At 47.4% G+C, this 26990-nt stretch overlaps 2 protein-coding genes across 7 annotated transcripts in view; one reads left to right on the top strand and one right to left on the bottom strand.

Moving 5' to 3' along the window:
* Positions 1-26990, top strand: part of ASTN2 (astrotactin 2) — an 836425-nt gene that overhangs the window by 615478 nt on the left and 193957 nt on the right. The window lies entirely within an intron of this gene.
* On the bottom strand, positions 9689-22862 carry TRIM32 (tripartite motif containing 32). Of its 2 annotated transcripts, none has more exons than XM_033122815.1 (2): positions 22770-22862; positions 9689-13345 (listed from the first exon to the last, which is right to left on the bottom strand). In XM_033122815.1, the coding sequence occupies exon 2, from the start codon at positions 13266-13268 to the stop codon at positions 11298-11300; it is 1971 nt and encodes a 656-aa protein (XP_032978706.1). In that variant the 5' UTR covers positions 13269-13345; positions 22770-22862; the 3' UTR covers positions 9689-11297. The 2 variants fall into 2 exon arrangements, with proteins under 2 accessions (XP_032978706.1, XP_032978705.1); XM_033122814.1 differs by having other exon boundaries at positions 9690-13348; positions 22770-22835.

Below are 26990 nucleotides of genomic sequence, written 5' to 3'. Positions count from 1 at the left end.
GGAGGAAGTGTATGTGGGTTGCTAGAATAAGGGTGGGAAGATCAGTCAGGGAGTTTTAGCAACATTTCAGGCGAGAAATAATAGCAGCTTAGGATTTAGTAGTCATGAGGATGAAGAAAGGAGGAATAAGTCGATGTGGGAAGTATTAAGTTGCTAACATGATGAGAACTTTCTGATTGAATGGTGGGAGGTGAGAGGTGGGAGGTGGGGAAATGATTAGAAATGGGGCCAAGCTTTCTGGCTTCAGCGCCTGAGTCGATGCTGGCCTCCTGGAGTGGAACAGAAGAAGAACTACAGGTGGTGGAGAGCTGAGTTCAGCCTTGAATACACTGAGTAGAAGGCTCCTAAGGGATAGCTCTAACACAGCGACCCCCCCATTAGCACCCCAACTGGCAAAAGAAAGTGGGTGGTTGATAGACACTTGTGATCAAAAGAAAGGTCAGACCTGAAAAATGCAGGTTTGGGACCCGGTTCCTTAGACAGTGGAAGTCATAGGAGAAGACGATATTTTCCAGCATAAAAATAAAGTCCCCCGCCTTTCCTTAGGGAGCTCCTTGTCTCCTGCCACACCCAGTATTGTCTCTGCTGTTTTATGTAAGAGAGGCTGCCCCTGCTGCTCACCTTTGGCCTACTTTTACTAGTGTAAGATGCTGTGGGACTGAAGACCAGTCCTAGAACATATTAAGTAGGTCGGAATTAATACCTCCATTTCACTGAGGAGAAAAACAGGCATCCCTGGCCAGTTACCAGAGCAGAAGGGAGTAACACGTACTTTGAGCATCTTGACTTCATTGTTTGTGCCTTTCATTTCGCTAACAATTAGTTAGTCTTCCGTGCAGGGTCTGGGATATGTGTGCCCCTTTGTAGGTATCATTTCTTCCAGTGTTTCAATCAGTGCACGTTTTATTCTCCCAGATCCAGCTCCTGAGCCTTGGATCCGGTGAGGTAATATGCATGCCTGCTCCCTCTACCCTTTGAGCCAGGCAATTTTTAATTTAACTTTATTTCTAACACTTTTACAGAATCATTAACTCTGTCAAACACGTTTCATATCCTTGGGCCTAAGCGATGGAGAGCTTGATTAGTAGGTTTAAATATGAAATATTAGGTTTAAATATGCATTTCACAAAAACACATGATTTTATTCACGAGGTTGCTCAGAAATTAAGCTAACGCAGTGTCCATTTATCATCTCCTGAAGTTGTTTTCGATGTTTAACTCTAAACATTTGTTGTCACTCTGAAGTTGTGGGATGGGTTCCCACCTTATACGTGGTTCAGATGACACTGGTACTGCCATACTCACACCAAGAGGATATGAAAAGATTTATCACTCACATAGGGAAGCTTTTAGAGGAGAGCAGAGATGGTGCCCGAGCAGGTCCAAAAGTGGCATGGGAGGAGGTTGGCTAGGCTTTTGTGTAATGGCTAGTGGGGTGGGTGGGTCCCCATGTGTTGGCTGGGGCTTGCATGGTTTGAACCCCTCTCTCTGGCACCTAAGGTGAGAGCACCTCGGCTTTCTCATCAGTTTGCCCAGAAGTGAGGCTGAAGGAGGGGGAGTAAAGGGGTTTGAAAGCTGTTCGCAGTCAAACATCCAAAATGGAGTCAGAATCTTGATTACACTCCTCCCTGAATGTTCAATAACTGAAATGCGCTATGTCTCGTCGGATTGAACTTGAACTTGTTTAAGGAAGCCATCACGTCACTCTGTGAGGCCTGAGGGTGGTCAAGGGGCTGAAAATTCCCCTAAATGCCTGTGCAAGAGCCCAATGGTGTGCATTTTCAGAAGTGAAATGAGTAATTTGGTCACTCTCAGCGATGTCTGAACTCTGACGGGGATAAGGATTAGCCTTCTCTTGCTGTGGATTTATTCTGCGGAGGGACATGTGTGATCTTGGTTTATATTTTGGGTATCTGTGAGACACGAGATGCCCAGAGTGCTTTAACCCAAAGCAGTAAACTTGGAACGGGAACGGTTCTGTCTTTGATTATCCAGGATGAGAGGGTGATTGGCTTTGGCCCCCGAGCCTGTAGAAAGGTGCAGATGGGACCGACTGCCATCCAAAGCATCCAGTGCAAAGAGGACTGTACGAAGTTTGCCCAGTTGTGCTGCCTTGGGCCCCATCCCATTATCAGGAACACCCCAGTAAAGGACAGAAAAGCAGCAGCTTTCCAGCAAACTCCATCGTATAGGACGGTGGAGATGCCATCTCTGAAGTATTATATATAAACTCCCCATGCTGTGCACTTGGTGGATCTCAAGGGACTCCCCAGATAGCCCCCGAAGGGGGTGACCTTGTCCAGCACCGTAGCCTTTGACAAAGGACTGAGGATGGAAGGAACAGCCCTCCCTACAGATGGGATATGCCAGAGGCCCCGGGTTTGGCTCTTTTCTGCAGCAAGAGCCAAGTGGCTGTGCTGAGTTTTCAGGGTGTCACTTCCACGATCCAAGGCATAATGGGCAGCTGGCTATGGAGGGTCACAGGCTCAGGGGCAGCCCAGTATGCATCCAGAAATCGCTCTCTAATGGCACACAGCATGGACCCGAGGAGGGCGGTTTCTTGCACCAGAGCCCATGGGCAAATTCTGGCTATCATGCATGTGCCAGAGACTCCGGGAGGCCTGGAAGGACCTTGCTGAAGTCTCTGCAGTAAAGGAGTCTCTGGGGGCATGAACAGGAGTGCTTTCGGTATTGCAATTTGGGCAGCTCCTACAGCCTTTTGTGGCACAGGATCCCCGGCAAGGTGGGCTGATTTGTAACAGCATAAATGGGCTTAATTAAAATTTGTAAATGAGAAATACGTAGTCTCTAAAACCCAAGAGGCCTAACATTGGACTTATTTTAACATTGAAGATACTGATTTTTGATAGTCAGGGATGGAATGGTCCTCAGCGAAATACTTTTTTAGGAATCTAACCAAGGAAGCAGGACCTCGCACTATATGTGGGGCAACGGCCATCCCTTTTTGTGAGCCCTTTTGCGAATGTCGGTATGTCTTCAATGAGTGTGTCAAATGCATCTCTTTGGAAGGGACGCAATAAATGTGCTGTCATTACTGTGCTCCTGGAGAAAGTTGGATGCGGTTAAGATCACGTCTGTAAAGATGGTGTGTGAAGGCATCGCTGTTTAAGTACCCCTGGGTAGCTGGGTAAAAGAGTATCGTGTGCCTTTGAAGAGGAAGGCAAATTGGCTGAGAGGCGTTGGAATTGGGAATGAACATAACGTATTCACCAAACCTCTGACTGCAAAGTACTTACCAGTTGTTGATTAGATGGAATTAGTCATTTCAGTCTTTGGTGTGGGTGCCTTCATGGGTGGGATCTCAGCATTAAGGTTGCAGTAATCCATTGCGACGTCTCATTCATTCTGTCCAGGTTTAAGCACAGGCTAAACTGGGCTATTACATGATGAAGCAGACTGGATAATCGCTGTTTTTCCTAAATAGGTCTTTTATATGGGTTTCACACCTTGAAGGTCCTATTCAAACGGGCCGTATTAACTCTTTTAACTAATGGGAGGGGAAGGTCCATACGGTCCTATTTTGGCAAGCCAATTCCAAGTGATAGAAACGTAATTCAAATTTATTACTCATTGGGTCCGAGCATCCGTGCCCAGGATGGGGTATTTTAGGGTAATGGGCGCTATGGCTATGGGGAATGTGGGCAAGGCAGTCGTTCTGATGATTAGGATGGGCCGTAATACCTATTTATCGTCCTTACGTGTCCTGAAATGTCTTCAGTAACCCCCCTCATGTAAGAGGGGGTACCTTGAATAAATCTAGGGGAATTCCCATGTGTAACTGATTTGAGTTTCAGTGTTGATTAAGGCCATACAAGCTTGATAATTGGTTCATTTCAGTAGATGTTAAGAGTTCATTCAGAGCCCAGGTTGTAGAGGTGCAAAATCCAATGGGCCACCTTGTGTCTTTTTTGTTGTAGTATAAATTATTTTAGTAAATTTTGGACTTCTAATAGGGTCAAATTGTGGAACTCGGCTTCAGTTTTTTTGTTTGCTGGGTGGGAAGGAGTCGTCTCTACCCTGCTCCTATTTCTAAGTTCCTCCCTCCAGAGAGCTGCAAAACCATATCGTCAGGACTAGAGTCTCCTTGATGGCAGTGGTAGCTTTATAGGTTTTAAGGACCACAGACTTAAGTCCAGCTGGAATGAACCCCTTAGATGTGCCACGGGGGAACCATGGATGTTTTCCCCTGTAACCCTCAAAATCAGGTTCTTTCTGTGGCCAACAGTGACATAGCAGCAGTAAAGGCATTTTGTAGAATCGGAGTCAGCCATCTGCTTTTACAAGGTGGACCATAGCATTCCACCTGGTGACCATTCTTCCTGCCCACGTGCAACGACCAGTGAACTCACATTTTACCCAAGACATCAGGGTTTCCTGAGAGCACACAACCAATAGTCACAGGGTAAAAGTCATTCCCCTGAACCTTGTGTTAGTCACAGCTTGTGCTGGAGTCTAGACCCGCGATTCAATCTGAGACACACAGATCTGGACTGAGCCTGACCCAGGGCGATGCTTTATTCCTGTTCTTAAATGCCAGTTATCCAAACTTCCAATTTAGTGCGGTTCAATCTGTAACAGACACTTGGGAGGCTCAGCAAATGTAGCAAATGCAGCACAGCTCAAAGCACAAGCTTGCAGACAGGCAGTGACTCAAGAAACAAGCTAGCCAGCAGCAGGGCCAGTGAGCAAACCCAGGCAAGAGAAGACCCCCCCAGAAGCGGTGGTCGTTGCCTAAACGCCCTGTTTGTTATACACATTGTTGTGGGCACCCCATAGAGAAGAGGGGGACCCACCCAAAACTGGGTTCAGCTGTTGAGACATGATGCTATCCACACACCAAGTGGGTATGTAAAGGTTTATAACTCAAGTAACAAGGCTTTCTGGGGAGAGCAGTGTGGGCTCCCAAGGAGTCCAGAAGTGGCTTGAGAGCAGGACAAGGAGACCAGCTTTTCTATGGTGGCTTGGAGGTGGGGCTGGGGTGTTTCTTTCCATGCACGGGCTAGGGCGTATGTGGTTTGAACTTCCCACTGGCCTCAAAGTTGGAAGCACTCAAGCTTTCTTATCAACATGTCCAGATGTGGGGCAGACAATGAAGGGGGGGAATGGTGGGTCTTGAAAACCGTCACGTCAAACATCAAAAAGGGAGTAAGACTATTACAAAGCTATATCGCGATTACAAGACTCATTTGGGTTAGGGGAAGCAATTTGATATTATTCCAGGATTTTCAGAAGGCAGAAAATTTATTTCTGAGAAAATGTCATCAGGGATTCCCAGTAAGAGGATATATTAGAATATGGGGAAGGGTGCGTTTTCCAACTTCACCTTCTTCCTCCACCTCTGCCCACCTCGGGTCTCCAAGGAGACTGATTCACACCCCACCACCTCCATAAAAATGAAACCTCATGGTTACTGATAGGAGTACGTGATAGGCTTAGGGCAGGAAAAAGAGAAACACTTACACGAGTAAAGGAAAGGCTATGGACAAATGGAGCACTTTAGACCCTTGGATTTCTGTAATGCCCCCTCACTCGTCTGATTTGAACTTCCTGCTGGTACCAACTTCTCACTCTCCCCTGTAATGTTGTACCTTTGTTTCTGATGCTCCCTCTACTTGCAGGGTCCTTCAGCAGCCAGATCTTGTCAACTAGAAGTAATCTTTTCTCAAACACTTGGCACTCCGTTTCTCTCTTGTACCATTTCTTATATTCTTCAGTATATTTGTATTATTTTTTTACATACCTGACCTCTCCAGCCAGACCATAAGCTACCTGACTGCAAGATTCGTGATTGATTCATCTTTGCATTCATTACTCATATAATTACTGCTAATAATAATAAACAAGAGATATCTTATACATGTTTAATGAGTGAATGAATAAATGAATAGAATCTCAGATCTTAATATTCTGTGATGATATACAATGGTGTTATAGTTATAACCAGGTAAACTGAGTAAATCACCAAAAGAAATTCCTGGTTTTATCTGTACAGGAAAGACGTGCATTTGACTTACAAACTCTTTGTTTTCAGTCAGGATTTCAGTTGAGTTTCTAAATAATTTTCCTTTTTCCTCGCCAGTTACATATAATCCTATCACAGAAATGTGGGTAACCTTGAGATACATTTAGTTTATTATAATATAAAAATACCACTACTGAGTTTGTGAAATGTCTGGAAGTCTGCTAAGTGTTCCTCAGGCATCGTTTCTTCAGAATAATGCAGTAAGCAGTATCATTTTATTACTAATGAGGAAACTGAGGCTGAGAGGCTAAATGACTCACTGGTCATAGAACTAACAAGTGGGGGAGCCAGGACTGAACTCAGGACTTAAGAAAATTTTGGATTTCTAAGTGGGTCGAACCGTGGACCTCTGTGTCAATAGTTTTTTTTAATTGTTTTTTGTGTCCTCTTCCTGTATTCATTTTTTTTTTCTTTTGGTTGTTACTGTATATAGTTTGTTGGTGCAGAAGGAGAACTCTTTGTCATATTTATAAGTTTTTTCCCCAAGAGTTGCAAATTTTTAACTACCGTATATTACCTCCACCTAATAGTGACATTTATGGCCCATTTTAATTTTGGTAATTGTTTGAGTTAATGAATGTTGACCTGAAGGAAAAAATCCTCTTATTGTAGCCACTGACAGTAATAGCTAAACATGCGTGTTTCCATATATATATATATATGTGTGTATATATATATATACACACACACACATATATATAAAATCTTCTCTTCATTAACATCTCAGTCAAGATGCCATCCTAATTAATTCAGTCAAATAACGAGCCTGAGGTTTGATATGCAGTCTGCCTAGTGGGATATATCCTTGTGGATGAGTTTTCCTCTGCCCTTCCAGCAATCCCCCTTGTCCTCCAATAGGCTTTTAAATTAAGAAGCTCAGCAGCGCTGTTGCACGTCTGAAATCTCCTCCAGTGTTAACTTGAAAAATGTGTACCAGTTCTCCAGTGGAAATCACATTTGCCGAGCACCTCACATTTTCTGAATTAGATTCTTTTACATATACTATCCCCATTATCTTTTAATTCTCATACCAGCCCTTGAAAACATAAACTGCCATTTCATTGTACCAGGTGAGGAAACTGTAGCTCGACAGAGTGACAGCAGCTAGTTAAAGTGATCCGAGGACACATTAGTTGGGGGAGAGGAAGCACCTGGACCAAGCCTGGGCTCATTACCAAGTGCAGGTCCTTCCTACTACTCTGATGGAAACACAAAATTATAGCAGTCATGCAAAAACGTGGGTGAAGCCTCAACCACAAGTCTAGATGATTAAAAAAACGCACTAAGATCATGGAGCCGGACGGGATGCTAGTGATGCTCCAGCCCAACCTCCTTACTTTATGGATAAGGAAACTGACCCAGAAGAACGGGGGTCCCCTGAGGCCACATCGCTAGTGAAGAGGCAGAGCTGCGATGCAGACCCACAGCTAGTCCAGTGACTTCCCCACCACAGTACGTGGTCGGTCCCGGAGTTGCCTTGCCAACTCCGGTCAGCCAGAGTACTAGGGGTATTAATGATATTCGCGAGTTCAAGCTGTAGGCGTGGAGTCTAAGTGTATATGTTACCAAACAGCCTCGTACCTCACCCCTGCCCTGCTTGTGAAACTCAGCCAGGCATCTCCTGTTTCCTGTGTCTGGAGATCCCTGGAGGGGCCGCATGTCCTGAGTACCAATCAGCTGCCTACTCAGGGGCAAAATAGAGCCCCGAGTGTCATACGCGGCTCTGCCTTCCATTGCCCTCCTCCAAGCTGGGTAACACTTCACTTTGAGGAGGCCGTTCCTGAGGACTAGATTCCAAGTGCAAGTACGTAAGCATTGCTCGCCTTACCCACAGGAACACTGTAAGACGGGAGCCAAGGGTGTCCTACCGACTGGAGGCAGGGAGTGCCCTCTGTGGACTGTCCGGCTGGAGTGGACATTGGTGCCAACCCTCACGGTCACGCAGGCCTTTGAGGAAGTCCAGGGGCAACGGGACACAAGATTTCAAATACTTCAGACAGGAAACACTGTGCAAGTCGACAGACACATTCATACCATTTATCATTAAATTATTATTTTCTGAAGACCTGGCACAGTGCCTGCCTGGCTCACAGTAGGTACTCAATAAATACTGACTAAATCATTGCTCCAAAACTTTAAGTTCTCTGTAACTACTTAGAATGATAAAGGAAAGCAGGGGCTTAACCAACCTGTAAGTCATTTGTTTGCCTTTAGTTTTGTTTTTATATACCTTATAAAAGGGCTTGCCTGAGCATATCTCTTTATCCAATCAATGGAAGGGTGGTGTGTTAGGAAGACTCAGGTTACAGCCCATCATCACCATGAAGTTAAGTAGACAAATAGTCAATGAAACACTGATGTCCTCTGTATTCGGCACCATAGTATGTGCTGGAAGCTAGGTATTCAAGTTAGCCCTCAATAAAGCTCAGACATGTGGACCAATAATTTGCAATATAGTTCCTTATACAGTAATAGAAACATGAAATAGGTAGTGAGATGGTAAAAAGGAACAGGTGGTCAGATTTATTTGGAGACTTGTGGCTTAGGGGGAGGAAATGCCTGAGAAAGGTTTTGGTTGCCAACTAGAAATCTGTAAAATGAGAAAGAGGGAAGGTATTGTTTGGAGTGCTTGGGCAGCCTCATGCCACTCTTTTGAACAACTCAATAAAGAAGACAGTCTAGCTATTGCTTATTGATTATGCCAAGAACCACACTGGGTATTTTCACATCTGTGATCGCACATCTTACACCCTTCCTGGGGGTAGGGGTCACTTTCATCATTTCCCAGAAGAGGAAGGGTTAAACACTTGCCCATGGTCACATGGCTAATGTGATGGAACCGGAAGATTAGCAGTGCCACAGTTCAGTGGTTTCCAGCAAGTGTTCTGTAGGTTCGCAAGCGTTTTGCAGGGTTGCGTAGGTTAGTGAGGGTTGCGAATGCCTGTTCAACAGGCCCACAAACTGCTTCAAGCAGAGCAGTTGCCCTTTGCTGTTTTCCATGTAGACTCGCACGTGAGACTTTCTTTGAATAAAGGTACTGCTACTTCAAAGAAATGCTGCAACTGAGCAAATTAGTTTCTCGGGTTTATACTCTGCAATTTCGACAACATGGTAGATAACTGAAAGTGACTGTACTAAAGGCAGCCTAAGAGTCACATCAAAGAAACAGAAACATTCAGACCAAACATTATTCCCATGTTGAGCCGGCAGGTGCCTGCCATACTTGAGGGCCGAGGCATGAGTGGACGTCAGGGAGGCGGCAGACCTAAATGCTGAATGTCAACAGTGATAGCATTTCCTTCCAAAAGCATCAGCAGCTAGAGGATCCTAGGCCTCGTTTCTATCAAGCCAGCCCCTAATATTCATTCCCCTGCTGAAAACCATGTGCCAAAGACCTCAGCCACTGTTATTGCTTCAGGAAGTCCCCCACTGACAGCAAAGACAGATCTCCTGCTGCCAGCTGCTAACACAGATACAGTGGCTGTAATAACTAACAGAGTCATCTGTGATGCACTTTTAATTGGATAAATTTCCTCTCAAGTACACAATCTTTAAAAATCGGATGCAATTTCATAATCAGAACATGGGGCTTTTTCCAGGTGGGAAGCACAAGACAAACTAGTTCAATATCACGTTAATTATCTCTTTTCCTATCCTTTGGCAACTATTACAACAGAAGTCAAAAAAAAAGTGTGTCTGCTACCACCACCAAAAAACCCCCAAAAACCAAAAAAGCAAAAATAACAATTTTGAGTTAGCTCAGCTTAGCAGATTTTGTTGCCGTGAAAGCAGGTAACTTGCCTCTGGCTTGCCGTCAGCCCTATACCTAAAGAGCAAGATATGTTGCTTAGTAAACACCAAAGCTTGAAGACTGTTGTCACAAAGTCCCTCACCCACTTCTGGTCGTAAAAACACAAGGCTTCTTCCTTTTTCTGAACGATAATCGTAAAGACAAAAGAGAGACAGTGGAAGACTCAGTTTAGAACTGGGTGCTGGTGACTCTAGAGCTTGGGGGTTGGTTCTCTACACGTTTACGAATATGTGGGAATAAGATTTGCATCATTGTCACATGATCGTGCTTTTGGCTGAATTTTCACCTGGGCGGATCCTTAATGCTCTCCAAGAATGCCCTGTCGGACATGGAAGCAAAACAGTGTGGTGTCACTTACCCTCTCCTCACCTCCCAAATCCCGCATTTAATGAAAAGATGAACGCCAGTGACGAAGAAACAGTTATGCATCATTTAATACAGGAATGGAAATTAACCCCAAAACCAAATACTACACACTCACTTGAGGAAAATACAGAATCAGGACCTGATAGTTTTGTTTCACTAATGAAATGAGATGTGTCCACCTCCCCACTTTGCTGGCCCTGGCCTGTGTTGTGTAATTCCACAGACCACACTCCGCACAGGTCAGTGGAGAGAGGTAGTATGAAAAATGATGAGCTCTAGAGACTATCCAAGACTGTTCGCTGACTGTGTTAGCATTTATGTTTCTTTTTTCCCATCTTCCTATGCTTTGGCATAATTCCGATCCATATGCTCCTTCAGAAGGCAAGCAATTTCCAGACTGCAGTCTTCAATACCAACCAACTGGGGTCAATGCATTCTCTGCCACACCCGCGATTAGAGACCAATCCAAGATGGCACAAAACCCCCAGAGCCGAGAGGGACTCCTTCCCAAAGGGACTATGTAACTCCCTTGGTGGCATTAAATGAATGAGCTTCCACACTGGTAAAGGTGATCAGATGTGACATCAGGCCACAAGGATATGATGTCTACAATGTCACTGAAAGATGGAGCAGACCCCACTGAAGCATGTACACCGAATGCAGCAGAGTTGAAGAGAAAGTGTCACAGATGAAACACGTTACAATAGGAAGGAAATAATGGAGCAGGGTCATCAAAGCCAAAAGAGAGGAACACCAGCGAGGGTTCACCACGAGGGCAAATTCCAAATTCGGGGCAAAGGTTCTCTCCTGAAGCCTTGGAAGTGCCTTAAGTTCTAGTCAGGCTTCAGCTACTCCACCATGGGTCCTGTTTGGGGCAATTCATCTGTGACAGCTCTAAATTTGGGGTGGGGTGGGGGAGATAATGCAAATAAAAAACTAAAAGAGCTTCTAAACTTCTAGGACTAGCCAGCTGGAATGAGGACACAGGCCAGGTCTACTCTACAGTACCACCGACAACCAAGGGATCAGGGAAGGGAAGTTGGCCGGGGAACAGAAGAAACCGCTATTTCCCAGGCCCTAAGGGGTGGAGTATCTTCTCAGGTGGTAGCTGTAAATCTTGATGCAGTGATCCCAACAGTCCAAGACCAGCAGCTGCCCCTTAGGAGTGAGGGCGATGCCCACTGGACACGTGAGCCCCTCTCGGATAAGGACGCTGTAGCCCCCACCCTTGGGAAAGTGGAGAATTTCCTTGCGGCTACTATCCGCCACGATGAGGTCACCACGGGCATCCACACACATGCCAGCAATGCAGCGGAAATCCTCGTTCTCCGAGAAGAAGTGGCTAATCTGGCGACCGAGCTGCCCATCAGGGCCCACGGAGCCGATGGAGAAGCCGCCCTCTAGGTGGTGCTCATTCTGCCGATTCTCCAAATTAAGGCCCAAGCCCTGGGTGAAGTAGACGGTGCCCTCGGCATCACAGGTGACAAACTTGGGGCGCACAGCACTGCACAGGCAGGTGTATTTGACCACCCCTTCTCCTCGGTCAACGGTAAAGCACCAGAGCTTTCCCCCTTCCACATCGGTTACCACGAACTGGCCAGACGGCAGGGCTGTGATGCCCCAGGGTTTGCTCAGCTGGCTCCTGTGACATGCCACACAGTGGCCATCCAAGGTGTACACTTTGAGGGAGTTGTCATAGCTGTCAGTCACGCCAATCAGCCCATGGCAGTTCATGGCCACCGAGAGAGGAGTGAGATTGGGCAGGTCAGCCCCCAGGAAGCTCAGCACGAAGCTATCGATGCCGCTAGGGCTGCGGCGAATCTCTTTCAAAAAGCCTTTGCGGGTGAAGACCTGGATCCGGTAGTTGCCGCGGTCGGCCACCAGCACCTCCCCCTGACTGGTCACATAGAGGCTGACGGGGAGGTTGAACATGCCTGGGGTGCTGCCTTTGGCCCCCATCTTCTTGAGAAAGAGACACTGCTGGACGTTGGCGGCCGTCTCGGAACCCCGCTGCTTAGCAGGTGAGGACCTGGGGCTGGCAGCCACTTCCTCGGGGCTCATGTCCATCTCTCTAAATGTAACAGAGCTGGAGGCAGCAGAGGCCGCGGCCTCCATCGCCCAGGAGTCTTCCATGTTGACCGTGCGAGGCTTCTTCACAGCCTGCCCAATCTGCAGGGGCCCGACGTGGCCCACCTTCAGGAGCTCCACGTCCTGCAGGGTGAGCTCCCGGGGCAGGCTGGCCGTGAGCTCCGGCTCCTCCTCGTCGGCCGTCTCCTCCAGGAGGGCGACGTCCGCCTGCTTCATCTTGGCCAGGAAGTAGTCGCAGCGAGACACGGCCTGCACCTCCGCGATGTTTAGCAGGTAACTCTGCTCCTCCACCACCTGACTGTTGCATTTCTCCACCTCGGCCAAGGAGCCTGTGAAGAACTTCCGAGAGCGAGCCAGCTCCTCCTGGACCCTGCGCTCCTCGTGCCCGTACTCCTGCAGCACCGCCTTGTACCTGGCCTGCAGGTCCTTGGAGACGCCCTCCAAGGCGACCTTCCGCCGCTGCAGCTCCCCCATGAGCTCCCGCAGGTGGGCCAACTTCTCGCCAAAGTCCCGGCGCCGCTCGTCGGCCGCCTCCTTCACGGGCAGCGTGCAGTGGCCGGGGGGCTGGTGGTCGGCCTCGCGGCACGGCTCGCACAGCACCAGGCCGCAGGTGCGGCAGAAGCGCCGCGGCAGGCGCCGCCCGCACGCCCGGCACATCAGCAGCCCCACCGCCTCGCTGAGCCCCGCCGTGTCGATGATCTTCAGCACCGTCAGGTTGTCTGTCAGCTGTGACAGGCTGGTGATGCGCGTGATCTTGCTGCAGAAGGGACAGCGGACGCCGTTGATGCTACTGGCCAGGAGCTTCTCCAGGCACTGGCGGCAGATGGTGTGGCCGCAGTGCAGGAGCTTGGGCCGCAGCTGCTCCTCGGTGAAGGACTCCATGCAGATGGGGCATTCCAGCACCTCGCGGAGGGCGTCCAGGTTCAGGTGCGAAGCCGCCGCCGCCGCCGCCGCTGCCATTGCTCTTCCTGGGAAGGGTCCTGCTAGCACAGCCCGGAACGGAACAGCTCGGGGGGCATGCTCCAGAAGGGGAGACTCTGCTAAAGAGAAGCGGGAGCCGTTATTCCATCGCCTATGTGAATTACTTCACTCAAGAAGCAGTTAGACAATAGCTACCATCCCTCATCCAGTCATTCACTTCCCGAACAGATATTTAGTGAAGTCTACTTTGTGTGAGGGAACCAAAATCGACGAGGCATCCCATAGTGGATAAAAATTCAGGTTCTGGAGTGTCTTCATACTTACTTAGTCGTGTGACTTGAAGGAAGTCACCTAAACTTCCCAAAGCTCATTTCCCCATCACCCATCTATAAAATTGAAACAATACTGGTGTCTCCTTTTGATGGTTTTTAGAGGGGTTAAATAACATGGTGAGTACGATGCGCTTAGTATAGCACGTGACAGGTAGTATGCTTGATCAACGTTAGTGATTATTTTTATATTTTGTGAAGTGTACAACTCATGATTTGTATTAGGAGAAAAGCATGGAAAAAATTACGTACAGGAAAAAATTACACACAGAATTCTGCAGGAATGCAGAGGATGGAGTAAGGGATTCTATCTAGAGGAAGTGGGGAAGGCTTCCCAGGAGTAGTGACACTCCTGAGATATGTCTTGAAAGAAACAAGGCAATGAAGGATAAAGGTATTTTAAGCAAAGAAAACTGTGTGAGCAAAAGCTTGGAGGCTTTTTTTATCGCGTCTGTAGTTTATTTTGTCATGTCGAGGAATCATCCAAATAGAAAATTATGATGATTAGCAAAACATTAGATCAGAAAAATATACGCATTTTCCATCCATCTGGCCTCCTAACTACCCACGTATCCACTCATCTAAGACTAGGTACCATGTACTGCACTAGACACTCAGGTTTTCAGGATACAAATGCTGCCCTTCAGATGCCAAAACTTTAGGACAGCAGACAAGGCGTGTAGGCAAATAATAATCAAGGCAGAAAGTAGTATCATAAGTGACATATAAACGAAGTCTGATGGAGGCTAAGAGGGATTCACTCTAATGTGCAGGGAAAACGGATTTTCCTGAGGGGCGATGGCATTTTACAGGGACCTGGAAGGATGAACAGGTGGGTGGAGATGGTGGACAAGGTGTCTAGGCAAAGAGCACAGCCTTAACAGAGCACAGAAAGGACAGGCAAGGACAGGACTTCAGTGCATCAGAAAGAGCACAGAGCACACGTGGCCTCTCTGGGTTTGTTTCCTCATCTGTACAATGAGGAGAACACTGCCTTCTCAGGACCATGTAGCCTTAGATGAGATATGTGTGCTGTATTAAACACTAAGGTTTGGATCAGCACCCAAAAGGTCTTAAAGAAACGTGTTTTCTTTCCTCTCATCCTTAGGTAAAAGCGTGGGGGACACTGCGGGGGGGTGAGGGGGTTATACTAACTGGTTTGGAAATCGGGGCATGGTGAATGAGACCTTTGAACCGCGGGACATAGTGAGGCAATGCATGATTTGGAGCAGGGAGCTGATGTGAGCACCGCTTGAATGGAGTGGGGGAAAGCGCAGAGAAACTAGTTTGGAAGCCACTGCGGAAGTGCTTGGTGCCCGTACCGGGGAGCCTGAACAGGGAACAGGGGGTGGGAACGGGAAGAAGATGATCTGAGCAATACACTTCCAGAAGTATAATCACTCAGAATTATACACTGAGTGGATTAGGGTGGGAGAGCTAAGAGAGCCAAAGACTCAAGGCCAGATGATTTTACAAATGGGAGTGCTTTATCAGGACACTGTATTTTAGGCCTGGAGCAGCCCCTGCTCCCGCAGTACATACCCTGAAGGCTCCCACCCTCCTCAATGCGCAACATGCTCGTGAAGCAGAACCACAGAGACTGCAGCGCTCTGCAGCCTTATGTCATTGTCAGTCTACTCCCCAAATTAGAATGAATCGATTTAGCAAGGTGAGGCACGTGGATAAACTCAGCTCTCCTCGAATGCAAACCCTACAGCTGCCTCTGTGCAGTCTCGTGATACGCAGATGGTCAACCACCAAGGAGGAGGTTAACTGAGCTTGGTTTGAAAGGCAGTGCAGCCATCTGAGGGAAGCTTTGCAAATGTCATCAACTCTTTTTCCCCGGCAGAGAAGAAGGGGAGTCAATGCAGAGATACTTATCACAAATTTCCCCCATATTTAGCTTCGGATGGCAATCTGACAAATTCTGCAGCAGACATGCACAATTTATCTAACACCAGTCCTGCCTCCCTGAAATCTATCCCTTTCACTGGACAGGAAATAGTATACATCTAGTACCTACAACGACGTGCTGGGTACCATGCTCAATGCTTCCTATAATCTCACTTAATCCTCCTAATGACCCTTTGAAGTTGGCACTACTTCTATTATCCTATTTTACAGATGAGGAAACTAAGGCTCAGAAGAACAAGTTCCAGGTCACACCGCTCAAACATGGTGCAACCCTGCAAAACGTGTATCTTTAACTTTGCTTAACCCAACATTACTTCAAGCTATTTTTTTTTAACTGTCATGTAACACTTATTAACAAATGCTCTCCAAACTGTCCTCTGAGAAATGCAGCCTTATAGCTATAATTTCCTCCACGTGGAAGAAGGAACGATAAGATGCATGTTACGAGATTTAGCTGTTATGAGTTACATTGATTTATTAGCTGAGTGACCCGCGCCCACACAGCTACTGGTTCTGACTCAAATCCATGCCTCAGCAAAGTAAGACATGACCACACATCATGAACCTATGAGATCTCATGTAAATGTCTGAAACTGTGAATACTGAATCCTTAAATGCCAGGGGTCTGGGGGCAATAGTATAGAAAAACTGACAGCAGCCGAACTCAGGATCCACGCAAACATTCTCAGTTCTAAACCAATAACATAGCTTCAGTCCTCCCACCATCCCAACAGGCTGAGGGTGATATTTGGTGTTTGGATCCAGAGCACGTCACCTTACAAAGCGTAGGGACATCTGTTCTTCCCAGAACTGCTACTGCAGATCAGCTCATTACACAAGTCTGCCAACTTGTAAAAATACCAACAAAATTTTTCCCCAGCTTTCTGCAATATCATACCACTTTCTCCCTTAAAAAGCTCCTTGCCTCCCTGTCTAAACTGTCCCCTTTAAAAATGAACTTCCTACGCCCACAGCCACAGCCCCAAGTTATTTCAGCTGTCTTTAGCTTCACTGGGCTCTCTGAGGCAGGACACAATGTCGAGGATCCCTGCCTCAAAGCTGCCGGGCTTTGCTACGCAGACAGGAGCTCCCATCACTAAAGCATCAGGCATGGAGATAGCCTCAGACCTGGATAAAGCCTGGACCCTGTCTCCCATTTCTCTGACCTGGGAATACAGGATCCTAGCCTGATGCAGAGCTACGTGACAGACGGGTCCAGTCCCTCTCCCCCAGAAGGGCGCATCTGGTCGTCACTGTTAATACTGAGAATGATTCAGATGGAAAGGCAATTCGAACTCAGTTTCCCTGAAGACCAGAGGGGTGAAAGGAATTGTCTTACCATCCCAAGTCGTTAAGTTAGTTAGCTGCCCATTTTCTGCCCGCCATAAAATCGAAAACCAGTCAGAATGAACCTCCAACATGCTGTTTATAATCTCGGTTGCCCTCATGATACTCTGCACATGTTTCCTGTTCATTCCGTGTTATGAACTCCTGACGCCTCACCTTACCTCACATCAGTTTACCCCCCACTCCTTTGATCTCATGGTGCACGTCCCTTCCGGATACCAGCCCAGCTTTTCAGCTCCAGATGAGAAGCTACCCCTTGAGCTGTGTTTGTTTCAGCTGCCCTAAGACTCGGGAAAATTTTATAGTCATACTCTAGCTTAATCTAGTTACTTCTGGCACCACCAGGCTTTCCCTAGTCCATGACAAAAATAACCAGAGTAGCAGAAAAAAACAAAACAAAACAAAACAACCATGAACCTTGAAGTCCAACAGAACTAGCGTCAAATCTGCATTATTATGTATAAGTTGTGGGACAGTAGGCAAGTTATTTAACTATACGTGTGTTGTTTTTTTTTTTACTTTATAAAAAGGTACTGTGACAACTAGGCATGTCAAGCTTATAAAATGCTTACCCTGGAAACTGGTAGGTATGCAATGAAAGACTGTTACTAAAATTAGGATAACCAGCAATCAGGAACAGGGCCAACAATCACCAGTACCGGTATCAAGCATTCCGTTTCCAAACTGCATTTTGAAAGGGTGAAACATCTTTCTTTTCGTGGCATATAAAGATCAATGCAAGGACTGGTCAGCTTTGAAGGAATCTGAGTGAGAACACGAGAAAGCCATGCTAGAAACTGACGGGCGCATGGATTCACCACTTCTCTTGCTCCGAAAATAAGCTGCTTCAGCTCCTTGCAGGGACTAAATATGGAATGCTGCAATTAGTAGTGATCTCCAACAGTAACGTACATGAGTAAACGCAGGACGGGAGAGAGACACCCAGACCTCCCTAATCGTGTGGCAGAACTAGGACTAGCAGGCAAGAACAGGGCGTGGGCGGTGTCACGTAGATTAAGACAGTGGGCTCTGGAATCACGCTTTTTAGATCCCTACCATTTACCGTGGGGACTTGGGCAAGTCCTCGAACCTCTCTAGTTCTGTTTATTTAAGCAAAAAGGCTTTAAAATAGTGTCTTCCTCACAAGGTTATTGTAAAAATTAAACGACATTATGTGTATAAAGCCCTTAGTACAGAGCCAAGCAAGGTATATACACTTAACTGTGCAGTAAGTAATAGTTCTCAGTGGCTGGGGCAGCAGTGGTGGTGGCCACGGCCTAGCCAATGAGAAGAAATGAGCAGGCACTTGTCAATGGGCAGACCCTACCCAAGCTATCAGATACAGACACACGTTTCAGAAATAAAAATTCTGAGCCTTTCCTGAACATTCTCTCACCTGATCTCAGAATCACAGGATTGGGGATGACCTAAGGCTTCAAATCTCCATCCAATGCTTGAATCCCCACCACGGGGCAGTTCTCTAGATGCCTCTATACCCTACACACGCGCTTCGTTAGATGCCTCTATACCCTACACACGCGCTTCGTCCGTGAGCAAAACTGGAGAACTTCAGGCAATTAAACAAATATTTACTGAGCACCTACTGAGTCAAACCCTGGCGCTGTAACTTTGAACAAAAACAGACATGAACAGAGCTCTTCACCTAAAAACTAGAACACATGTAAAGCAGTAGTACCACATTTCCTTTTCACAAGACACAAAGGTCTGTCCTACTAGTGACACACTGCCCTGGTTTGACACTTCTGCAAGGTTTCTCACATTTCCTTTCAGGATAGCTTTGTAAACTGCATTTCTTCCTCCTGCTTTGGAATGGAATGCTGATTGAGTGCATTCCCCTCTCCAGGCTCCAGTGATCCCTGGGGGGGGTGGGGGGGGGAGGGGCTAGCAGGACTGAAGTTAAGAAAGTCGGTGAGGCCCCCACCTGACACCCAGTCCCCTGTGTAGGAAAGGATTCTGAAGTTTACTCGGGGTGCTTTTAAGGCACCTGCCAACAGCTAGAAGAGACTCGTCAAATGGGGGTTTACAGGGAAACAGGATTGACCCCAAAGCTGTACAGTCGGGGACACGTGAAACAACCCCGGAGGAAATGCTTGTGGGAAAGGAAACTTTAGCTGGACTATGTCAAGGACAGGTTAAATCAATAATGGAGTTTGCTGGGAAAACGCGTGTCTGTTCCGTCTTTCCTCTAAAACCGAAGGACCTAGGAAGGGTCCCTTGCATCTTCCACAAATATCTGGGTAATAGCAATCCTGCCAATGTGACAAGAAACACAGGACAAGGGAAAAACATCTTTTCTCAGGGGACTTCCAACTCATCTCTTTCAGTTCCTTTCTCTGCATATATAGCACACGTTCATTTAATCACGAAATACTGATTAAAGGATCAGGAAGCCGATCCTGGGAAAGGTACAAGAGCGGATGGGAGTCTGGGGGAGCCTAACTGCTCAGGGTCACTAAAAATTGCCAAACCAACACCCAGTTCCCTCCCAGCACCCCCTTCCTCTCGTACCTCTCAGAAAACTACCATTTATTGAATGCCAGGCACCTTTTATACATGATCTCTTATTCTCAGAACTATGTGACATGTGTGTTATTCTTCTTTATAAATAAGGAAATCAAGGCTCAGAGAAAAGCAACCTGGCCAAGGTTTCAAAGCTGGGAAGTGGTAGAACTGGGGTTCAAACCCAGGTGTGTCCACTCCCAGCCATGAAGCCACATGGACTGAAAGGATGTCACAGCTCCGCAGCTGATTAGGCTCCGGGCGGTCTGGCTGAGGGGCTGGAAAAGGCCCCTAGGAAGGAGTTTTAAATCCGATTGTTTTCCCAGTAGCCCCTCACGGAGAGAGTGTCACAGAGGCAGCACATTGGTGTGCATGGCCAGGGATCCCCTCCAAGGGCCTTGTCAACTTTGGACTACCAGCCACTCTCCAGACATGAGTATGGGTTCTGTAGCATTGGAAAAGGCTTTCTAACAAGACTAGTATAGTGTCACTTGGGAGTCAGACAGAATCGCGGCTGTATCCCTGCTTTGCCACTTCGCCTTGGTGTACCCTCTAACTTCATGGTTTTCTCATCTGTAAAATGGGACTGACACCTCGATTGTGGACTGGATCACTGTCAGGACTAACAGAGATAACGCACATGGTAAGTATGCAATAGGTGGCAGCTCTCTGTATTTCGAGTAGATTGAGGCTCAGAAGGGCCAGCACTCGTCCAAGCTCACTGCGCAAATTAGCAGCAGAGGAAGGATGTTGGACTGTAAGCCTGTGATTCTCAGGCTGACTCAATTTCTACTACATATTGTCCTTAAGGGTGTGTGTGACTATTCCAGCTAAGTCTCTTGCCTTCTCGTCGTCCTATGAGGTTTCTGAACTGGCTTCAGCAATGCCATAGCTAGTCCTGGAGCTGAGAGAGCAAAGACTGTTACTCTGTCCCAGGGGAAAGAAGCCCGAGGGAGATCATTCAGAACAAGTTACGAATGTCTTCAGCCTCAGTCCCTGCTATGAGGTCGTGTTTCAAGCCAATGGCCTCCGTACCACACCTTCTAGTCTCTTATACCTCATCCTGTCGGCCAACCTAAAGCTCCTTCCCTTATCTAACCACTGGTCCTGTTCTAAGAGCAAATCAAGAACAAAGTCCGGGGCTCCTCCCTATATAATCAGACAGATGTAACCCCTTTCAAGTTCAGTTCGATATTCAGCAATACTCACTAGGCAATCCTTTCACGAGAGGGGAATCAGCTGAGATAAGAAGACGACACAGGTCTGGCAAGGAGGAAGCAAGGGAAGAGGGAATACACACAGGGTTACAGAGATCAGACTATGAGCCTGCTCTGCCATTCTTAGCTATGGAACCTTAGGCAAGTCACTTCCTACGCCTTAGTTTCCTTACGTGTAAAAACGGAGCCTGCTTCGTAGGGCTATTATGAAAACTAAGAAAGCAGATATCAAACTTTTAAAAATACTAAATTGGGAGCACCTGCTAGGCACTCTTGATTTACTTCACTGAATCTTCACAATAATCCTCTAAGGTAGTCCTGTTATTAACCCCATTTTACAGATGAAGAGCCTCCTTGGAGGTTAAGGAACTCATTCAAGATCACACAGGCAGGAAGAGACAGAGCCAGGGTTTGAATCCAGGATAGCTGCCGTGAGAGCAGGGTTCCTCATCTTGGGCACTGTTCACATTTTGGAGCAGACAATTCTTTATTGTGAGGGCTGTCCGGTGCGCTGAAGGATGTTTAACTGCATCCCTGGTGTCTACCCACTGAGGCGAGTCGTACCCCACACCCCAACTGCGACAACCAAAAATGTCTCCAGACAAAATCGCCCCCAGTTAGGAACCATCGCTTCAGAACTGGGTACAGGAAGAGATGCTCAGTACACGTGAGTTCCCCTTTTCTTGTGTCTGTCCCAGCCCAAACACGTCATTCACAGGGCTTACTGCCTCTTTGAGCTGCAATGGGCCTTATATAGCACGAGTGCAATCCACATGTTTCACTGACGCGGGAAATAAGGCCTGAGATCATGCTCCACGCGTTCCCTGGAGGTCTTACGTATCATTTACTATCCCAGCTTGGAGAGACGGGCAAACGGGAGCTTAGATAGATGACCTTGAATAGTTTCCTGCTCCATGTCCCCTTGGGCCCCTCTCTCGTCCCCTCAATCCGGCCACTTTCAGCAGGCCTCGGTTCACAGTCAGGCTAGCGGCAGGTACCATGGCTGCCTCGTGATACGGAATCTTTGATTAACACGGGAGGGAGATTCAGCCTCTCACAAAGGCAGGCTCCCTTCAGGAGTCCTGACCGCTGAAGATTTATGACTTTGTTGCTGAACCCGAGCTCTGCTGAACTTCACACACGCACAGTTTCATACATTACTTCTAGGTCCTTGGGTCCCCGGAACTCTCTTTGCTTCCTGTGCAGAGACTTCAGGAAAATTCCTTTAGCCACCTATGACGCCAACCTACTACACATCTATCCGGGGGATTTAATTCTATGGCCCCGTTATGACATCCCCACCCCGCCATTCAAACCACCCCAAATCCAGTTCCCAACCCTCTTACACAACAGAATCCAAACCTTTCGGGCTCTCTATTAAAACCCTCACCGAGTCTTCACTCCGGTGAATCCCTCTGACATACATCCTCTAACCTGTTTCCAAATCTCTGCGGCCTTCAACCCTGCTTCCCAGTTTAACACCTCAGACCCCTGCCCTCCCTCAATGTGAGCCCCCCGCTCCTGCCTTCCCCCGGGCACCGTGCATCCCTCCAACCTTGAGCCTTCCTCCTTTGCCCACCCCCACAGCATGTGTCGCCATCCAACCTTAGCCAGGTCCCTTTTTGCTAACAAAATACTGCCTCCCACTGAGTCCAGGAACTCACCCTCTCAATTTCCCCCAGATCCCGTCTGCAAAACGCCTCCTCCTTAGCAATCAGGATACCCCAGACCCTGCTCCCTCTGATATCGCAGCCCCAAATGCCTAGCGCCCCGTGAGTCCCTCAAATCTTAGATTATGCATCCCAAATCTCATCAGGGCCCCCAGATTCCTTCACATTTCTGAAATGCTGCACCCCGATCCCTTAAGGGCCTTCATATCCCCTCCTATCTTCCAGATGCTGCACCCCGTCTCTCCTCAGGGCCCCCACATGACCTCATACCTCCTGAGATGCTGCACCGCCGAGCTTCTCAGAGCCCCTAGCTCCCCTCCCCGAGCTGCAAGTCCTCCAAGCTCCTCAGTCCCATCGAATCCCTCCCGAGCATGCCCCTCACAGCCCCACCCCCACCCCGTCCCTTGGATCCTGTCCCCAAACCCTGCCATTAGGGCGTGAGCTGGCAGTTGCACGCTGGCTCAGCCCCCCGCCCGCCACTCGGCCATGGCCCGCGACTCCTGCCGCGATCCCTCGTCCCCGACCCTCCTTCCCGCCCCTTACCTGACGGCCCGCGGCTCCAACGCGTCCACCGCCACCAGCCCACCCGCCTGCTTGCAGCTGCGCAGGCGCCGCCGCGAGCGCCTTGGCGGGCTCCAATTCGCAGAACCACCTGTCGGTCACTAGGCCCCGCCCCTAAGGCATGCTGGGGCTTGTAGTCCTCTAGGCCCAAGCGCTTGGGGCCCTGTGGCCGGGTAGGGAAGGGCACGCTCTCAGCTGAGAATGCTGGGCCTTAGCAACAAGTAGTTCAGCTTTCTGTCTCCATTGTACAAAGAAACTGAGATGAAAGGGACCTGCCTAAGTTCACTGCCTGTAATGCAGGGACTCAGCTCCCGCTCCCCGCACAAGAACGCAGGATACGGTGAGGCCAAATAGGAACAATAACTGGAGCCATAGATAGGGGAGTCATACCACTGTATTCTCTACGGCGGCCAGGCGAGACACAGGAAGTAGGATCAACAAAATCTGCAATCCACAATCTGCTTGCTAACCACACTTGCTAACTGCACTTGCTAACCGCAATCCATGCTTGCTAGCATAACCACGGCAGTTATATACAAAACAATAGTTGGCTAATGGCCAACTGGTCACAGCTGATGGCCATCTGATCACAGCTGATGGCCATCCACTACCTGAGCCAGCACCTTTCCACGTAAGGTCGAGAGCCTGGAAACTGCTCTCTGGGACTCTGTCCCTACACTGCCCTAGTCAGGAGCTAAACCCAACTGCAGTCTGTGTCTTAACCCTTTCTCTAAATCATGACCTCCAGGAGTGGTCCTCAACCAAGCCATGGCAGCTCTCTGAGCCTCAGCTTGTCCATCTGAGAAGTGGACCAAGGAAGGAATACAATTTCTACTCTGGGGCAAGCACAGAACCTGGACTCGCTTAGAAAGGTAGTACTTTGGGGCCCCTATTTCTCCTTGTGACATACCACCGCTTGGAAACAAGTTTATCTGATGAACAGATTACTCGTTTGAAGGAGTCTTTTGCCTCCATGGCCAAGAGGCACCGATGGTAGAGGTCGATATGGGAACACACTGCAACTCTAGTCCCTGCAGAATGAAGGTTGCTAACCACACTTCGGGTTCCACCAGGAACCCGAATCCAAGTCTAGCTCTGGGGGAGCAGAGAAAGGGTAGTCTTCCTAGGTGGAAGGTGGTGTGGCCTACTGGGTAGCTGGACCCAGCACCCCTTAGGTAGTTTGGAACCAATTACTGTTTCCTGCATGTGACCATATAGTTTAGCTTAGGAGCAGGAAGAGGTTTGAAGTAGAATGTACTTGGACTTGAAATCTCATGTAGGTATGTGACCCTGCACAGTGATTAAACAACAAACAAAAACAATACCAATACCGCCGTCTTTGAGCACTATCTGGCTGTAGCTAAACACTTCACATACATAGCTCACTTACTCCTCAAAAAGACCCAATGAGAGAAACAACTGATGCCCAGGTGACTAAATAACAAAGTCACATCTTCATAAGTATAAAGCCCAGATTGGAACCTAATTCTACCTGAGAACCCACCCTCTTAACCTTGTGTAATCTCTCTGCCCATTTTTTTTGTCTAACTGGAAATGGGATTTGCTATAAGGCCTAAGATTATTGATATAATATATAGTGAATTGCATTTAATTAATGGTAACTTATTATAATTAGCTCTTATACTCTCCAGACTGATGGTTCCAGAAGCCCCAGCTCCCAGCATTTCAAATATTGAGGGCAATGGGAGGCTGGGTTCGTATACTTCATGGAATCACTTGAGCGGGCCTGGGGGCTCTGGGCACCTGGGTTGGCATAGAGCGCTGGGGCTATCTGAGACTTCAAGGATATGCTTGCAGTCCAGGGCCAGCCAGGGTTTGATTGAACAGGCTGAAAAGGGAGCTCAGTCAGGGACTGAAAGGCCCTAGGGCAGGTTTTGCTCAAAATTGGCAGATAGTAAGTGTACGTAGAACCTTGCAGGCTAGGAGAGCAGGGGTGCTTGCTTCTCCCATTTTCCGGGCTCCTGGGAACTCCAAGGTGCTCACTGCATGCTTAGTGAGTACTAAGACTTGTACTTCGACGATTTCTCACGAAACACATACCCGGTTGGAGTTTTTATCCACGTCCTTGCAATCTTCACCAGGGGGCTGTGAAATCCCTGAAGGACAATGCTCATTTGTTGTCACATCTGTTAGCACAGTGCCCAGCACATAACACTTGCCGAGTAGGTGAGTCAGACTCAGAAATGTGACCTTAGGCACATCACATTCCCCTCTGACCTAGATTCTGCCAAGGCAAAGACACTAGAGCAGAATGTCTAGCTGCAGAATGACTCAATAGGGTCACTTGAATAAGGACCAACCATTTTTTCAACACCAGCAATATACCAGGCACCTCATAGATATTGTTCCAAGTCACAATGAATCCCCTCAACAGTGATTCACGTAGATATCAGTAGCTCCACTTTACAAAAGAGGCAACTGAGGCTCAGTAACTTTACAGTTGCCTCCTGGGAAGTGGTAGGGCATGGGTACAAACCTAGGCCAGTCAGGCCCATGCTATGCTTTCAACTACTACGTACAGACTACGCACGTTTTACGACACCAGCTCTCTTTCTGTTTTATCAAGGTTTGTTTGTAAGAATCAAAAGAGAATAGGAGAGATGACAAGGCTTAAGAAGTCAGGGATTATGGGTCAAATCATGACTGTCATTGTGAACACAGAGCATGATTCTGCCAAGGCAAAGATACTTAGATGAGCTGTTCTGAGCGGTATCGCCAGAGAAGAGCAGGGATTGCCCTCCGCCCTGGGTTTCTACCATGGTGGAGACTTAGTGTGGCCTGTTTCACCAGAACGGCAAGGAACCTCTCTGGACAGGGGTCTGTACCAGCGCCTGTGTTGCAGGTGGGGGAGATGGGACAATTGCTGTGAAATACCTTCTCACCAGCCTTGAGACCTCACTTATACCCTCTTCTCAGACCAGGTAGGGAGTTTGCACCCTGTTTGCTGAAAACCACAGGTACCAGCCCAAAGTCTCAATTCAAGACTGATCATATTTTTATATTGATATTCCTGCAATCACGGAGAGGAGCTCACAGTACTCCTAATAGTCTGGGGATGTAGTCTAAGCATGGCCTTAAACAACAATGACGACAACAACAAAAACCCTTTTTTTCCTCTTAAAAAAAATTTGCCTTTGACTACGTTTTTTTTTTTTTTTTTTTTTTTTAATGTTTGACTTACTTACCAGTTAATTACCGTACTTTGCACAAAATCTCAGAGTAAAATAAACACCCTGGGCAAATACTCTCATTGTAATCGTGTAGCTTTGCATACCCTGGCACCATATTAGCATCCCTCATACACAGAGACCATTTTAAAATATTCTTTGTGCAGCACTTTAGATACAGGCATACCTCGCCTCGGAGATGCGGTGGGTTCCATTGGAGACCACCGCAGTAAAGCGAATGTCTCAGGAGAGTGAATCACACACATTTTTTGGTTTCCCAGTACATAAAAGTTGTGTTTACACTATACTGTACTCTAGTAAATGTGCAATAGCATCATGTCTAAAAGAACAATGTACATACCTCAATTAAAACAATACTTTATTGCTAAAAAATGCTAACCATCATCTGAGCCTTCAGTGAGTTTTAACTAGAATAGTAACATCAAAGATCGCTATAACAAATATAATAATAATGAAAAAGTTGAAATACTGTGAGCATTACCCAAATGTGGCACAGAACCGCAAAGCAAATGCTGTTGGAAAAATGGCACTAAAAGGCTTGCTTGTTGCAGGGTTGCTACAAACCTTCAATTTGTAAAAAAAAATAAATAAATAAATAAAGGCAGCATCTGCGTAGTACAATAAAGCAAAGCTCCATAAAAGAAAATATGTCTGTACTCTGTATTCAGCATTTTGATGTCATGTTTTCATTTAACATTTAAACCACCTGTATCCGTTTCTTAGAGCTGTCTTAACCAAGTATCACAAACTCGGTGGCTGAAAACAAAAGAAATTTATTCTCTCAAAGTTCTGGATGCTAGAAGTCTGAAGTCAAAGTGTCAGTGGGGCCATGCTTTCTCTGAAATCTCTAAGTGAGGATCCTTCCTTGCCTCTTTCAGCTTCTGGTGGCCCATCATTCCTTGGCTTGTGGTGGCATAATGCCAGAACTGCTTCTGTCTTCACATAGACATTTTTTTTTTACTATGTGTCTCTGTCTTCACGTGGCATTCTTTTC

This window comes from Rhinolophus ferrumequinum, chromosome 12 (assembly GCF_004115265.2).
Source record: "Rhinolophus ferrumequinum isolate MPI-CBG mRhiFer1 chromosome 12, mRhiFer1_v1.p, whole genome shotgun sequence".
Lineage (NCBI taxonomy): Eukaryota > Metazoa > Chordata > Mammalia > Chiroptera > Rhinolophidae > Rhinolophus > Rhinolophus ferrumequinum.
This window is presented reverse-complemented; position numbering and strand designations above follow the sequence as displayed.